The sequence below is a fragment of the Sarcophilus harrisii genome, chromosome 3 (genome assembly GCF_902635505.1).
Source record: "Sarcophilus harrisii chromosome 3, mSarHar1.11, whole genome shotgun sequence".
Classification (NCBI taxonomy): Eukaryota; Metazoa; Chordata; class Mammalia; order Dasyuromorphia; family Dasyuridae; genus Sarcophilus; species Sarcophilus harrisii.
This window is the reverse complement of record NC_045428.1, coordinates 403,107,401-403,121,707: the sequence shown is the minus strand read 5'-3', so window position 1 is coordinate 403,121,707 and position 14,307 is coordinate 403,107,401. Positions and strand designations below refer to the sequence as shown.

The following is a 14,307-nucleotide window of genomic DNA, read 5'->3' as shown; positions in this document are numbered from 1 at the left end:
AAAGGCACCAACAGAACTTTTTAAAGGCTTCTACTTAACCTTTGAGTAATTATTATTTTTTACCATTATTATTATTCATATATGTGATTTGATTATTATCTTCTTGATGCTACCACTAGCATATCTGTTGCATCTTTTTTCTCTACTCATATAGACATTTCTCCAATTTAGTCCTTCAATCCCTTCTCATTTCAACTATTGCCACAGCCTCCAAACCATCCCACATGCTGCCAAAACAGTCTTTCTAAAGTACAAGTCTGATCAACTGCCCTGTGTTCAAGAAACCTCAGTTTTTCCTGTTGCTTCTAGGATGAAATATCAACTCTTCATCTTGGCATTTAAGACCCTTTATAATTTGGCTCTATCCAGTGGGAAAAATAAACAAACACTAATTGTGGTGTTAGAGGAACCCCTGTCACACTTAGTACTTGTATGACTTTGTACAAGTAATTTTGCTTCTCTCAGCCTCAGTTTCTTATTTTGTAAAATGCAGGTGTTGTTCCAGATGGTCTCTAAGGTGGTTTCCAGTTCTAAATAGTTGATTCTATGATCTTTACACCTTTTCAAGCTGATTTCACCATAATTACAAAATCTGTATTCTTGTACCTTTATTGTACCCCCTGCCTGGAAAACACTCCTCTACTTCTATCTCCTGGAATTTCTAATTCCCTTTATGGTTTCGCTTATATATCATGTCCTATGGGAAATCTTGAGTAATTCTAATTCTTCTAATAATTATTTGTGTCCTGCTTTCTCCTCTAATTATCATGTGTATACATTTCTGAATATCTTATTCCCCAAGTAGAAGAGAAGCACTTAATAAATACTTTCCTATTGCATTCCATAATCATTTATTGATGAGTAAAAGCAAACAACCATGAAAATAACTGCAATAAGTAGAAAAATTCTATAAAGACCATAACAAGATAAAACAAGTCAACATATACTTTAATACTTTTTGACATTAATGTGAAGGGAAAAAATAACTATAACAATGAAAACAATGTTGGAAAATATGGCACAGCATTGAAAAATGAAAGAACCCAGATTTATGGACTGCTCAGAAGCCTATTGCCTATTTACCATGACTAATTTTTTTATGGAGTCAATTAGTAGACCCCAGATTTGGTATTCACTGAACACTGTCCTTTGAAAATGACTGGTTACTTATTTAAAGAAAAAATTATCACTGACACAATTTTGAAGTGTAGATTCAGAGATAAAATTTTATCAATTGACACACAGTTGCTTAGGAAAAAAGAATCCATATATGGAGATTCCCTTGCTTACTGAAAATCTCTGCCTAAGCCACCTTTTTCTAGTGACAGTGAAACAGACAAAAAAATCTGTTGAAAGGCAAAATAAAGATACAAAGTTTAATTTTGGGATTTAGATTTACTTAACATTAATTTATAATAACAAATATAATATAACAGCATAATATTAAATGTCAGGGCACCTTGGAGAACAATTTTCCTAAAAACCATTCAGTCTTCTTAATGTTGGAGAAAGAAATACTACTCTTAATTAGATTAATCCAGGGATAATAAGGATCTTCTGATCATCACCCTCATTGATTTTCAAGGAGTTCAAGTTTCTTCTCTGAACTTTGATCAAGTTTCTTTTTAGAAAATATTTAGGTCTTTGATAAGGGATAGGAGTGGGGGTGGAGGAAGGAGATGAGTGTGAAGGATATTGTTTCCTTACAATTTGAGTAAATACTGATGGAGTTTTATTTCCTTCGGGTAAGCCCAAAGATTTCAGAACAAAAACTATTATCTTAATATGAATTCTTAGAAATAGGAGGCCTTAATAGATATGCTTCCATAACCAAATAAAAATAATTCCAGATTCAGCTTTTTAAGCATAATTATATGATTGACTTGTTAAAGCAAAGTTCAAAATAAAATACCAATAGAAAAGAAAAGCATAAAGATGAAAAGACAAGCTATTAATTTATACCACCCCAATCCAACATACGTAGAACCATACTTGGAGTTTTGCTACTTCAGTAACCCAAAAACTATATTAAGAAGTAGTAATTTCAGTAAAGGAGACAAGTTAGAAAGAACTGAGACACCCAAACAAATATGTAGAAAAGCAATTCATTAGCAACAATGTAATTATTTTTAAAAATATTCTTTTAAAATTCTGAACACAAATACCAAATAAAATAAATATTTCTTTATCCAAAGTAGATCTCAGCTTCCTCATTTGTAATGTAAGGGACTAGATTATTCTCAAAAAAGATCCTTTTAAATTCTAAATTCCATAACTCTATGAGTCTATTCATCAATTTTCAAAATATCTAAGAGTGGAAAATATTATATTATTGCCCCAAAATATAACCAAAAAAATAATGACTACTGATTTACATACGTACTTTCTTGGCTCCATAAAATCTTTATGACAATAGGCTGATGACAAAATGCAATTTCTGATGAAAATATTGAAGGAGAACAGGTGGTCTTTTGGAGAAGACTTTCTAAATCAATCATCACTTTCCCAGTCACGTCACTGTTGGAGTGATGCTTAAAATATAAGACCCTGTTAAATTCTCTTCTCGTTGTCTTCTCTCAAATCTCCAAAGCAACGAAAGAGCAATTAATTCAGCAGAATAAAATGAAGCCTTAAAGATTCACCTAAAACAAATTTCCCTATACATGTGTTAAACTCATAATTTTCTATAATAGCTTCAAAAGCGATATCCAATGATCCACTAAAAACTAATGTCAAGTAAGGCATTAGAAACATATGCATATGAAAGGTATTGTCAGTGTCTATCATGGATCATATTTTTTACATATATATTATATGTTCATTTCAGTCATGTAAGATGCTTCATCATCCTATTTGGTATTTTTCTGGCAAGGATCCTTCAGAGTTCTTCCATTTCTTTCTCAAGATCATTTTACAAATGAGGAAACTAAGGCCAACAGGATTAAGTTATACAAGGTTATACAAATTGTAAGTTTCTGAGTTGAGATTTGAACTCAGGCCTTCCTGATTCCAGACCCAGCAGCGTTTATCCATTGTGCCACTTAACTGCCTTTTGCAGCTTCTTCCTCCCCTCAAAAAGAGGGGTATCCATATTAATTATAATGGTAACATTTACATAAAAGCTTATATTTTATAGTGCTTTTAAAATAGCCTTTTATTTTTCCAAATGCAAGCAAAGACAGTTTTTAACATTGCAAAATGTTGTATTCCAAATTTTTCTCCCTCCCTTCCCCCACTTTCCCTCCCCTAGAAAGCAAGCAATTCAGTATAGGTTAAACATGTACAGTTCTTCTAAACATATTTCCATATTTGTCATGCTGTGCAAGAAAAATAAGATCAAAAGAAAAAACACAAGAAAAATATAAGCAAACAAACAACAAAAAGGTTAAAATATGATGTTTTGATCAATATTCAGTCTCTATAATTCTCTCTCTAGATGTTGATGGTACTTTTCCATTACATGTCTATTGGAATTGTCTTGAATCACCTCATTGTTGAAAACAGCCAAGCCCATCACATAATCTTGTTTTTGTATACAATGTTTTCTTGATTCTGCTCACTCCACTTAGCATCAGTTCATATAAGTCTTCCCAGGCTTTTCTTTTTTCCCAGCCTGCTTTTTATTTCTTATAGAATAATAATATTCCATTATATACTCAGTCATTCCCCACCTGATGGATATCCACTCAATGTCTAGTTCCTTGCCACTACAAAAAGGGCTGCTACAAACATTTTTGCATATGTGGATTTTTTTTTCCCCTCTTCTATGATCTCTTTGGAATACAAACCTAGTAGAGACACTAGGAACAAAGGGTATACACAGTCTGAGAGCCCTTTGAGCATAATTCCAAATTGTGCTTCAGCATGGTTGGATCAGTTCACAACTCCACCAACAATGCATTAGTGTCCCAGTTTTCCCACATCCCCTCTAACATTTATCATTATCTTTTCCTGTCATCTTAGCCAGTCTGAGAGGGATGAAGTAGTACCTCGGTGTTGTCTTAATTTGCATTTCTCTAATCAATAGAGATGTAGAGATTTTTTCATATGATAGGAAATGACTTTAATTTCTTCACCTCAAAAGTGTCTGTCCATATTATTTGACCTTTTATCAATTGGGGAATGGATTGTGTTCATATAAATTTGAATCAATTCTCTATATATTTTTGAAATCAGGCCTTTAAAAAATGTTTTCTTAGATTTCTGCTTTCCTTCTAATCTTAGTAGCAGTGGTTTTGTTTGTGCAAAAACTTATTTAATATAATCAAAATTACCCATTTTGCATTTATAATGTTCTCTAGTTCTTCTTTGGTCATAAATTCCTCCATTCTCCACAGATCTGAGAGGTAGAGTAACCCTTGCTCCCATTTTGCTTATAGACCCTTTATGTCTATATCAGAATCCCATTTTGACCTTATTTTGATTTAAAACACTCATTGTTGCTCAGTACCTAGTTTCTGCCATAAAATGATTTTTCCAGTTTTCCCAGAAATTTTTGTCAAATAGTGAATTCTTATCCTAGAAACTGAAGTCTTTGAGTTTATCAAACACTAGGTTACTATAGTCATAGACTATTGTGTCTTAAGACTCTTACATATACACACACAGTATTTTAAGTCCATAAGTCCATAGAAAGAAATAACTAACAGTTGAGTGAAATGAGGTAAGGCTTCTGGTAGAAGATAATGTCTGAATTGTATCTTAAAGAAAGAGGGAGAACTCCATGAAGTGAAGGTAAGGTGGAAGTTAATGCCAGCCTGATGAATGGCCCATACAAAGACCCAGGATGGAAGATGAAGCATACTGTACTATACTGAGAGAGCATCAATTGGGCAAGAGGCTTAGCAGCTTTAGTGTCCACTGCTTTAATAAAGGTTTTCTTTCAAAGTACATTAAGACAAGACTTTTTGTCATTGTGTCTGCCTTCTGGACTGAATACTTTCTTCTTCTGAAACATCTAGTTTATTGTATAAATACTGATGCTTTGCTACTATTTCACAGGCATGAAACCATGTATACCAGAAGACCTTATCATGTGACAGCTACTGAAAAATATTCCCTGGATGATGATTTGGTCAATCTGGAGGTTCTAGATGAGGTATAGTGTTCAGAGAGAGAAAATTCTCACGCTTGTTGACATTATTTTCTATGAATTCATTTTTCATTCCTTCTTTTGAAGGCTTCCTTCCACTACAGTCACATCAAAGTTAATTGTTTGTAGTTTTGTCATGAAGCTGAGGGAATAACAAGTTACTATGATTAGGATCTCATATTATACATTCATTTATATTCTATTAAGTGATAAAGAAAAAAGGCAGTTTCAATAAATCCCGTTTGTCGTAGGCCTGAATGATGAATGACATCCACTAAAATTATTTTCTGTTTTATAAAGTTTGCAACCTATCCCTGATAGTTGTTTTCTCCTATGAAAGAAGAACCATATATTTAGGGGGGAAATGAGCTTAACATAGCTTGAATTCTAGAATGAAAACTGTGATAAGCTCTGTATAAAATATGCATGTTTAATAGAGCTGCTAATTGCAAGAGACCTGCATCTTCTAGCTCTGGGGAACTTTAACTCTAATGCCTAAATCAATGAAGTATGATAAAGAAGTGTTTGAATTCTTCATCCCCATAACATAAATTTGAAGTCTTTCCTTTGAGTGTGCTTAATCAACAGTAATTTTCCATTAAATAAAATTCTAAGCAAAAAGTTTTAATCAGACACAGCAAGTTAGAAAGAAGGAAAAAAAGAAAGGGAGGGAAGGAAGGAAAGAGAGAGAGAGAGAGAGAGAGAGAGAGAGAGAGAGAGAGAGAGAGAGAGAGAGAGAGAAGGGAGGGAGGGAGGGAGGGAGGGAGGAAGGAAGGAAGGAAGGAAGGAAGGAAGGAAGGAAGGAAGGAAGGAAGGAAGGAAGGAAGAAACGAAGGAAGGAAGGAAGGAAGGAAGAAACGAAGGAAGGAAGGAAGGAAGGAAGAAAGGAAAAAGAGAAAGGAGGGAGGGAAGAAAGAAGGAAGGAAGAAATTTCCCTGGTTGTTTCAGAATCTGTTAAGAAATCCAAAGTCTACCCAAGCCTTTCAAATTTATTCTTAATTTCCTTTCTTTTTAAGTAAATGTCTATTTATCATAAGGAAAATAACTTTTGGATTTAATTTGGCAACTTTGAGAGAAAAATACTATTCATTTCAATAATCCAATCCAATAAATCAAGCAAGATTCTATGCTAGGCACTGAGCATAAATTGACAAAAAAAGGACCTGACCTCAAGCAACCTATATTCTGGGGCAATTATAAGACATACTGATAGGTGTGTGGAGAAAAACAATGTTCTTGTCTTTAAGTAGCAGAATAAGAGAAATTGCAAAAATATAAAACTAAGTTCAGAACTTATCATAGACTTTCTCTTAATCAGAAAACCATATACTTAATTTTCAATTTAAAATATCTTTTTCTTTTCAGGACACAATTATTCACCAGCTGCAAAAGCGTTTCTCAGACTTACAGATTTATACATATGTTGGAGATATCTTAATAGCCCTAAATCCCTTTCAAAATCTCAATATATACTCCCCACAGGTAAGAGATGCCTCAGGTCTATGTCACTCCTTTAGACTGTTGAATTAAAAAAGCAACAAAGAAAACCTGGCAGGAAGACAAAGTACAGCTCTTATTTATAGCTTTTTGAAGAATGCATATTGCAAATTGTAGCTTTTACCTCTTAAAATGGATCTCTGCATGCTAGGAGTCATGGAGATTTTTAAAACAGATATTTTAACAAATGATTTTAGATCTTTTCCAAATGTGGGAGAGGTAAAGGGAAAGAGTATTTTTTCATTAATGAATATTAACTCAAAAATTTTAAATGAAATTATGTTTAACAGATTAAGGGACTAATCCAATAAATTCCTTATGGGATTTATACCATTGGTACAAGGATGGTTCAATACTAGGAAAACATAAATCAGCATAATCGGTCATATCAAAAATGAAGCATCCTAAAACCACATGATAATCTTAATGGATCAAAATTTATTTAAAAAAGAAATAAAACTTTTGACCAAGTATAGTACAAGGGGCAAAAAGCATACACCTCTGGTGCTTTCTCCACTAGGGAATAGTTGACTGTCAAGCTGACATAGACTCAAGATCTGATTATGAAATTAGGGGAAAATATTTATTAAACACTTAGAATGTGCCAGGAACTATGCTAAGTATTTTATGAATATATTCTCATTTGATCCTGACAACCCTTGGAGATAGGATCTACTCTTACTCCCATTTCATGGTTGAGAAAACTGAGGCAAATAGAAGTTAAACATGTCTGAATCAAGATTCAAATGCAGGCCTTTTTAACTCTAAATCCAACACTGTATCCCTTATACCACCTAGCCACCTCAGGCATCAATTTAGGGATTATTATTAGATAAAGATGTATTGTTATAGAGAGTTATAGATTCTGTAAGAGTAAAATCTTTGAGATTATTTAGCACAATTTTCTCATTCCACAGAGGAAAAAAATGAGGTTTAGAGTTTAGTGATTTGCCCAATGTCAGAGGAAAGATTTGAACACATTGTCTCTGACTATAAAAGTCAGTGCTCATTCCCCTTTATAATATATTTTTCCTTCCTATAGTTTTCCAAACTGTATCATGGTGTGAAACGGTCCTCAAATCCCCCCCACATATTTGCCTCAGCAGATGCTGCTTACCAAGGCATGGTAACCTTCAGCAAAGACCAGGTAAGACTTCATAAATCCTTATTTCTAGCTCTGTCAACAGGAACACAATGTGCTACTGGGCTTCCCTCTATTCAGCATTCACGTTGTTACTTGCCTGTTGTCCAGAGAGCCTTTCATCATAGTTGGGGACAAAATACAGCAAATCAAACAATCAGAACTGGAAAAGTCATAGGAGAAGAGAAGATGAAAATACTTCCTAGAAAATCATTCATTTCCTTTGGCACAGTACAGTAAGGATATGTCTAATAGGAATATAATGAAGACCCAGAGCAACACAAATCCAGTTATATAATGATGGTTGCAATCAGAATATGATGTACCACCATATAAATTAAATTATTTCTTTTAAAAATCTTAGGATTATTATAATGAGGCCTTTTTTTTTTCTTACTTGGTTAACAGGACTTCTATTAATGTGGCTGCTGATAAATGATTATGGATTTGGAAAAGTGCTGTACTAACCTTCAATTATTGGCTGGTTAAGAACAAATAGGCCATCCATATTAATTTTATGGGCTTCTCATTTATAGCGGTGACATGTTGAACGTCACAGCTTTGAAAAAGTTAACTATCCTTGACTTCACTTCCCTTTGCCCTGAGAGCTGAGTTTGAAGCTATGGAATTAGAATGTGATGGATCCCTGTACTTTTTTTTTTAAGAGAAAGAATATTTTTTTTCCTATGTTTGAGATGAAACTAAAGAAGGATAGCTAACTTCTTTAAGATTTCCAGGTCTGTTGAGCAGCAGAATGAGGCTATGTCTAGAGAAACTACATTGTGTGAGAATTACATTCAGTTAGTTTGAGAGACAGCAAGGTATCCTTGGTCTGATTTTTACCACATGTGGAACTGTCAGAGGGCAAAGAGCGGCAAGAATTTCTAAGAGGAAAAATTGTCCAGGGATGTAAAATTATTTTCTTACCAGATATTGATCCATTTCCTTAATCATCTAGAGCAGTGGTGTTCAACTCAAGTAGAAATAAGGATCACCAAATTAGGTCACTAGTTGTCACAATGCATAGAGCACTGGGGTCAGAGTCAGGAAAACGTGAGTTCATATCCAGCCTCAGATACTTTCTAGCTTTGGGAACCTGGTCAAGTCATTTAACTTCCATTTGTCTGTTTTCTAATCTGTAAAACAGCATTGAAGGTGTGGGAATAAATGTGATGTATCCTTGCATTTTTATACCACCTACATTCTAGGATTTTTGTTAGGATCAAATGAGAAAATAATTGTAAAGTGCTTAGTACTGTGCCTGGCATGTATATCATAAGCACTACCTAAATGTTAGTTATTGTAATAATTATTATCCCATAAATGTTCCTGTGGGTAACACTTAGAAAACTTTATATTAACATTATTTATGTTCCATTGTATTTTTATTTATTTTGTTAAATATTTCCCCATTATTGGCTGATATTTAACATCTCTTTTCTAAAGCATTTCATTTGTTATCTGACCCTAATTTAACTCCTTCTCCTTGATTTGCCTTCCTATTCTTTTACTTTTCCTCTGCTTTGCATTTTTTTGTCATTTAAAGTTTTTGAAATTATGATTTGCATAATAGATAAGAAAAATAGATGCATATTGTTAATTAATACTGCTTTGATTCTACACACAAAGTTGAACATCTACTTTTGTTCATTTTAACCTGAGTTGTACACTTGATCTTTTGTTTATTGTACCAGTGCATTATCATCAGTGGAGAGAGTGGTTCTGGGAAAACAGAAAATGCCCATCTGATTGTCCAGCATTTGACCTTCCTGGGAAAGGTATTTATCAGTCATATAACACAGTACTAAGATGGTATTGCAGACCAATCAATTATTTTGTAAAAAAAAATATATAGAATACTTATTCTTACTCTTGCAAAAAAAAAATCAACTTCATTGATTGATTCTTCTGTTAATGTTTCTGCTTTGGATATCAATATACCACCTTCTTTCATGTAGTAGAGAAAACAGGGCCTCCATGAACTTTGTTATATGCAATTACATTTTTCAAATTTTCAAATTAAAATACTAGGAAGCAAAAGTGGCAAAACAGGAGTGTATCTGTAGTATTGTCCCAAGGATAACTTAAAGGATGGAAAATAAAGTATGAGAGAAAATGTTTAAGAATGGAAACTTTTCAGCAAGGGTTTCAAGATGGTGAAAGGTGTCTTTAAAAACAATGATGTTCAGATAAATGAAGATTTAATATATGTAGCCAGCTGCAGATACAAAAAGAAGAGGCTTAACCTATCATATTGGAAATTTAGGTTGGATTTAAAGAAGAATTTAGGTTTTTCCCATTATTCTATGTCTTTCACCTGTTGGGATTGTTTAAGATGTGACTATCTCTCAGCCCCAAAATTCTGTGGAGAACAGTGCTTTCTGCTTGTAATCCTTATCTTCAAAGTCACCCTCAACAGCTAACAGCTAGTAATACCTTTGGTACTCCTTCCTACATTATAAGGAGAATTTAAGTGGACAGGGTGTGAATGAACAAAGCAATTGTATTCATTTTGGAAGTTTTTCATGCTATTTCTCTGTTGTGTACAGGCCAATAACCAGGCTCTGAGGGAGAAAATACTGCAGGTGAACACCTTAGTGGAAGCATTTGGCAATGCCTGCACTGCCATCAATGACAACTCAAGTCGTTTTGGAAAGTATCTGGAAATGATGTTCACACCCACGGGAGCTGTAATGGGTGCAAAAATTTCTGAATACCTTTTGGAGAAATCTAGAGTTATAAAACAAGCTGTGTAGGTGTAATATTTAAACTTCTTAAATTCTTATTTATATATGATTAGAGGGAAAACATGATCTAATGGATACAGTATTAGAGTTAGAAGTCAATCAGACTTGAGTTTATATCCTGCCCGCCACTGGTACCAGCTGTGTGACCATAGCTGAATTGCTTAGGTTCTCTTATTAACTCCCTAATGAAGAGTGCAAGATATAGAGAGGTTGTAATTTGTATTGGTAGAAGACTGACAAAATAAAAATTCCTTGGCTATTGAATGTGAACTAAACTATGTTTTTTTTTTCCTTTTTTTTTAATCCCCTAGAAGTTTTTTTTTTTAATTTTATTTTTTATTATAGTTTTTTATATACAAAACACATGCATGGGTAATTTTTCAACATTGACCCTTGCAAAAACTTCCATTTCAACTTTTCCCCTCCTTCCCTCCACCCCCTCCCCTAGATGGCAGGTAGTCCCATACATGATAAATATGTTAAAGTATATGTTAAATACAATATATGTATACATATTTATACAGTTATCTTGTTGCACGAGAAAGATCGGATTTAGAAAGAAGGTAAAAATAACCTGAGAAGAAAAAACAAAAATGCAAGCGAATAATAACAGAAAGAGTGGAAATGTTATGTGTGGTCCATACTCATTTCCCAGTGTTCTTTCTCTGGGTGTAGCTGGTTCTGTTCATTACAGATCAATTGGAACTGATTTGGATCCTCTCATTGTTGCAGAGGGCCATATCCATCAGAATTGATTATCTTGTAGTACTGTTGTTAAAGTCTAACTATGCTTTTTTTTTTTTAATGGTTCCTTATCACACATATTACAGTCTCTGTGGTTAAAGAAGAACAATCAGTTGTTTTGTTTTTTGTTTTTTCCTGGACTAGATACTAGTAACACTTCCTTTTCCAACAGTGTATAAAATTGTATTCCCAAATGTATCAAAACCATTTTATTATACTTTATATTCCCATTTTATCAACAAAATTCACCCTGGATTCATTCATTCACCAATGCCCCAATTTCTTTCCAAATATTTCAGCCTCTATTTTGTATTCTGAAAATCATTGACTTACATCATGCATAAAAGGTTCTCTCCAGGAACACAAAATACCATGAAAACCAAACCAAAAAAAAAAAAATGTAAGGAGCTATAGGGCATAAATATATTTCTTTGGGATTAGTCATTTAATACATTTTAGGTCCAGTGCCCCTGGCAATCTTGCCAGATACCTCTCTTTCTCTGCCATCCAGAGTAATAGAAAACCTTGGAGATTCACTTCAGACAAAAAGAGAGCCCCAACTTTCTGTCTTCAAACATAAATATGATTTTTGTGTGTTTATATATACATAATACATATTATATATTTATATATGAACTATATTCAAACTGGTGGGGATTATTATGTCTCTGAACATATATATAGCAGAGAACTGATTCTGCTCTAATGATTTAAAGATACCTTGGCCAGGATTGATTGGTGTTATGGAGGATCTTGACCAAGGATCGGGGTCTCATAATAAAAAATGGGCCAGAGAATATATTGTTCTCTGTTCTCTATCCAGAAGGGACTTTAGAGATCACTTTAATTCTCTGTCCTCATTTTGTCTATGAGTAAATTAAGGACCACAAAGAAGCAAAATGAAGTTGTTCTCAAGTTGTTCTCAAAAGTTTTATTCTCAGTTTTTCTTTATGCTCTTAAAATGATTTACAATCTAAATTTTTAAAAAGTTTTGTTTATATCAGTTATATTTATCAATATTTTTGTTATTTGTTCATATAAATCCCATATTTTTATTAAAATTATATTTTCCAAAACAAAATAAAAAACTAATGCCAATTTGTCCCATTTAACCTCTGGAAACCAATTTCTTCATCTTTAAAATGGGAACAATGATTTTGTTCATAGGATTTTTATGAGGTTCACCAATAAAGTAATGGTTGTAGAACATTCTTCAAACTTTAAAGTACTTTATAAATGAATCATTATCATTGCTCAAAGTCATACAGGGTAGTAAGTTCCAAAGTTGAAATTTGAATCTAGATCTTCTGACTCAAAGTGAGAATTGTTTCCACTGGAGACAGTACTCAAAACCAAAAATATTATGAGAAAAGCAGCATGAAATCTAATTGAATTTAGAAATCTAGTTTGAATTTAGAAAAATAGAAGAAGAAATGGTGAAAAGTATACTAAAATCATAGATTTAAAGTTATAGAAAAACAGAGCAGGGGCTCTTAATCTAAGGCCATGGATATATTACAGTATATCTGTGGACTTGAATAGGAAAAAAAAAAGTCCCTCTTTATATTCATTAACCTTTGTTTTCTTTTGTAATCTGATGTATTTTGGTTTTTTTTTGCATTTAAAAATATGAATTTTAAGGAAAAATCCTTAGCCTTCATAAAATGGCCAGAGAGAACCATGATACACAGAAAAATTAAAAACCTTGCCTTTGATAGATGAGAGAGGTACCTGGAACATAGTAAAGGCAATTAATACTATTTTCACATAAAAATTAACAACATAACATTTCCACTCTTTCTGTTATTGTTCACTTGCATTTTTGTTTTTTCTTCTCAGATTATTTTTACCTTCTTTCTAAATCCGATCTTTCTTGTGCAACAAGATAACTGTATAAATATTGTTTTTTTTTCCCCAGAGGAGAAAAAGACATCTCTAACATCCCACAGAGAGTGACAGAATTGAGATTCATACATATGTCCTCCAATTTCAACTGCAGCATGATGCCTATTTTGACCAATCAATGAGAGCCAGAGTAATTTAGGGTTAAAGGATAGTCCTTAAGAAAGAAATCTAGTCAGTAAACCAGAAATCTAGCCAGATGCTGCCATATACAGCTTTCTAGATTGAATCAATCTCTTAGTAAAGAAAATGACTATGTTGGGGTATTTTTAAAGACCAAAAGCCAAAGAAGTAGACCTGGTAGTCCAAAGAGAAAAATACCCTTTTATTCCTGAGACCAGAAAAATGTTGAAAGAAGGAAGATTGACCAAAATCTAGACTGTGGACTGGTGGCCTAAGTAGGAGTAAGGGTAGGCTCTATTGATGCTAAGTTTAACTTGTAAAATTGAAGCACTGGATTTCACCTCCTTGCATAGGGAATTGATGTGTAATCCAGAAATATTATGTTTTGAAGTGCTTCAACATATAATGTGACATAACTCAATTGTTCTCAAAAGTTTTATTTTCGGTTTCCCTTTATGCTCTTAAAAATGATTGAATATCCCTTTATAATCTAAATTTTTTAAAGTTTTTATTTTTATTGGTTATATCTATCAATATTGCTGTTTTATATATACATATATTCTACATTGAGTCAATCTCTTAGTAAGGAAAATGACTATGTCAGAATACTTTTAAAGATTGAAAGACAAAGAAGTAGACCTGGCAGTCCAAAGAAGAAAATATCCTTGTATTCTTGAATCCAGAAAAGTGCTGAAAGAAGGAAGATTGACCCAGTCCACAGTCCAGGTGGCCTAAGTAGGAGTAAAGATAGATTCTATTGAGGCTAAGTTTAACTTGTAGGACTGCAACCCTGAATTTCACTTCCTTGCAAAGGGAATTGATGTGTAATCCAGAAATACTATGTTTTGACATGCTTGAACATCACATTATAATAATATTTCATTGTTTTTTTTTTTCCCAGAGGAGAAAAAAATTTTCACATTTTTTATTATATTTATGCTGGTCTTTATCGCCAAAAGAAAATTTCTGAGTACAGTCTGCCAGAGAAAAAGCCTCCTAGGTAACTAAAACATAATTCTTGTATTTAAATAAAAATATAATTAGCAATGAACAAATACTTA

The 14,307-nt window shown here is 33.1% G+C and overlaps 1 protein-coding gene across 1 annotated transcript in view; it reads left to right on the top strand.

Moving 5' to 3' along the window:
• The window catches only part of LOC100929651 (myosin-IIIb), a 212,167-nt gene extending 201,681 nt beyond the window's left edge, over positions 1-10,486 (top strand). Inside the window, exons 7-11 of the mRNA XM_031961351.1 lie at positions 5,002-5,098; positions 6,458-6,574; positions 7,632-7,736; positions 9,425-9,508; positions 10,280-10,486. Coding sequence (XP_031817211.1) covers positions 5,002-5,098; positions 6,458-6,574; positions 7,632-7,736; positions 9,425-9,508; positions 10,280-10,486 — 610 coding nt within the window. The remainder of the gene's footprint in view (positions 1-5,001; positions 5,099-6,457; positions 6,575-7,631; positions 7,737-9,424; positions 9,509-10,279) is intronic.
• Positions 10,487-14,307: the final 3,821 nt, after the last annotated feature.